Source organism: Merops nubicus, unplaced genomic scaffold (genome assembly GCF_000691845.1).
Source record: "Merops nubicus isolate BGI_N331 unplaced genomic scaffold, ASM69184v1 scaffold17600, whole genome shotgun sequence".
Taxonomy (NCBI): domain Eukaryota; kingdom Metazoa; phylum Chordata; class Aves; order Coraciiformes; family Meropidae; genus Merops; species Merops nubicus.
Genome location: NW_008585003.1, coordinates 1 through 3,182, shown reverse-complemented (window position 1 = coordinate 3,182; position 3,182 = coordinate 1). Strand labels below are relative to the sequence as shown.

At 52.5% G+C, this 3,182-nt stretch overlaps 1 protein-coding gene across 1 annotated transcript in view; it reads right to left on the bottom strand.

Annotated features, from left to right (window-relative positions):
• The window catches only part of MGST3 (microsomal glutathione S-transferase 3), a 3,719-nt gene extending 3,054 nt beyond the window's left edge, over positions 1-665 (bottom strand). The window contains exon 1 of the mRNA XM_008946201.1: positions 549-665. Coding sequence (XP_008944449.1) covers positions 549-665 — 117 coding nt within the window. The remainder of the gene's footprint in view (positions 1-548) is intronic.
• Between the last annotated feature and the right edge of the window lie 2,517 nt (positions 666-3,182).

The window sequence follows — 3,182 nt, the reverse complement described above, 5'->3', positions numbered from 1 at the left end:
GCATTTGTCTGAGAGCCAGGTGTCACAGCAGCCCCTGCATGCCATCGCCCTGACTCACAGGCAGGACCGGCTGCCCTTGCTGCCCACAGCCCTGCCCGGCTTGCAGGCTCCTCAACAGATACGAGACATCACTGGGACTCTTCTGATAGGGCTCATGGGCTCCCCTGAGTTTGAGAAATCCTCCTGTCACTTTTGTTCCACTATGGTCCCTTTGTCCCTAATGTTGCTTCACCCTTCCTTGCAGGGAAAAAGGGCTGAGCGGTTTCTTGCTCACTGGTGTTCCCAAGTGCAAAGCCTTGTGTCTTCAGCTGTCTCAGCTTAGTGCCAAGCGCTTGATGTCCCAAACCTCAAGCTCTTTCGTGCCATCTGCTCCAGTCTGAAGTGAAAAAATGAGCCAAAACTGCAGCTCCATCCCTTCTGTGTTGCTGTGGTGGGGCAGGGAATGTCAGCAAGTCACCCCAAAATAAGCAAGGTGTCACCTAGCTTTGTCTGCAGCATCCCCTGCAGACCAGCTCCGAGCTTCCTGTTCCCTCAGCCCGTGCACTCACCTCCACGTTGTACTTCTTGCGGGCCTTGCCCACTTTGATGGCGAGGTGCATGACCAAGAGGAAGCTGGCAGCCCCTGTCAGCATGACGTAGCCATACTCCTTGGAAAGAACAGCCATCTTGGTGCTGTCACAGAAGGAGAGCCCATTACTATTTCAGTAATATAACATGCTCCCCAGGGAGGCTCAATCGTCTCCTTCCTTGGAGACTTTCAAGACCCGTCTGGATGCATTCCTGTGTGACCTGCCCTATACTAGGTGGTCCTGCTCTGGCAGGGGGGTTGGACTCGATGATCTCCAGAGGTCCCTTCCAACCCCTAACATTCTGTGATTTTGGGGTGTGACTGGAGAAGTAGCAGCTCAATACATGCAGATAGGTGTGAGAGGAAGAGTTGCTGAGCATGGACCCAAGACCTCCCAGCACAGGGACTGACTGAAGGAAGAGAGAAATAGTGAACTGGGGAATTTTTACCTCTTGGTGTCTGCTGGGTATTGAGCAGCACAAACCAAGGGCGCTCTGCTCAGTTCCTGTCAAGCAAGCTTTAAAATCACATAAGCATTAGTGGGAGGTGGTGTCTGGAGGACCCTAGTCCAGCCTCCAGCTCAGAGCAGGACTACAGCCAACAGCAGGTCCCATCAGCAATGGCTGTGGCTGGCCAAGTCCCACGACCTCACTGACACAGTGCTGTGCCTGCAGGGACGCTCTGGAGAGGTGGACAGAAACTGATTGTTCATGGCCACTTCCAGCACCAGAACTAGGGCCACCAAATTAAGTCAGGAAACGGATTTGGAAAAAGAGGGGTGCTGGTGTTTTTTTAATGCAGTGGGAAACAGCTGTGGAACACGCTGCCGAGGGATGTTGTGAATGCAGGCAGTTTTCATCAACTCCAGGGGAAACTGGGCAAACTCTGGGAATAAGAGGTAAATTGGGATTTGTAATACAGACAAATACCAACTGGCTCAGAAATCCCCTGAGCTGAAAGGAGCTGGGCTACACAAACGGTTATTTTGTACTGCTAAGGTCATCCTTACACAAAATAGTAATGAAAACCACCACAACAGCAGTAATAACTGAAGCTTTTCTGTACAGAGGTGCTGGCAAGATGAGTGATGGTCACCCCTGCAGCTTCACAGAACCCTCTTGGGGTCCCCAGTCAATGAGCAGCCCCCACCACACGCAGCTGCTGGCATTTACCAAAACCTGCACATGCAAGTCTGCCAGGCAGGAGACACCAGGGCCTGCGTGGTTTGCCTTCAACAGCTCTGCACTTCCTCACACAGGCCTGAGACCAAACCACGGAGCAGAAGGTGCATCCAGCAGCCTCCACTACGCTGCCCTGCAGCGAGGCCACTTTCCTTCTCCCTCTTTTCTGCTTCCCATCTGCCAGATGTGTCATCAGCTTGGGCTGCTGGGACATGCTTGACACTGAGCACTCCTGCACCTCCCTGGCTGCAAGAGAGCATGAGGGCTCTTCCCCACAACCATCTGACACCGTCCTCTTGCACAATCCCAAACCCCAGATGTTGTCTGTCTGCATGACCCAAGAAGCAGCACAGCAGAAGACAGCAGAGACCTCTCCAGCACCAACACAATTGCCTCACCAAACCAACCCCCACCCTGTGCCTATTTCCATCTGGTGCCTCCACGAGGTAGCGAGGTTTTGGTGTCTCCTGCACCATCCCACCAGCCCAGTCGCTGTCAGTGTGGAGGGGCCACATCATGGAACCGGTGCAAACGGCCTTCATATTGCAGCGGCGCCAGCACCCCTCGCAGGGGATCTGCGGGGACTTCAGGGCTTTAGTTCTCATTTGCAAGGGATGGAGCAAGATGAAGACAGCAGCTGGCTTCCTCCATGTGAAGTTTGGTGAACATTCAGGGAGAACATTCAAAAACTCAAGTAACTAAGAAATGTCAGCTGCACCCACATGTAACAGAGGTTAGTGCCTGACAGGTAAGACACCAAAAATACAACATGTTCCCACCCAGTAGAGCAGGTTGATGGCCACATTTCCCCCTTCAAATTATAAGATTGGTGGAGAACCCCACCTGCCAACAAGGACCAGGCATTTTATCTTCACAGGGCTAAATTAAAATCTGAGGTTTTATCTTGGTAGCAAAGAGCACAGCAAACCATTAAGCCAGGTGCATTATGAAGCTGCTGCTCTTATGGTACTGCTGTAAAATTGCACCTTGAGCCTTTGTTTGAGTCATCTGGAGCAATATAAAGCACTCCAAAGTCCACAGGACTTGGGGTCTCTGATTACACGCCCTGCCTCTGCTTCTGGATTCTGGTGCCTTGTACACTTCAGCAACCTTTGTCCTCAGCTGCAAGGGCTTTGCAAGGGCTTTGCTGACAGCAGCTGGCACCGTGCACAGCACTGCATTTGTCCCTTCCGTGCAGAAACCTTTCAGGCAGAAGCCCCACAACCAGGTGATTCTGGAGCGGGATGGAGCACAGACTGGGAGCTGCAGCAGCCTCCAGGTATTCTGATACTTCAGAACAAGGGTCGTGACCAAGTCTGCCGTAACACCATGGTTATTGTGAGTCAGCAAAGCTGATTAAGTCGCCCCGTGCTTGGATTCTGGCTGGACTGACTACCAGACCCACGCTCAGACGTTCTCTCAGGCCAGGACAG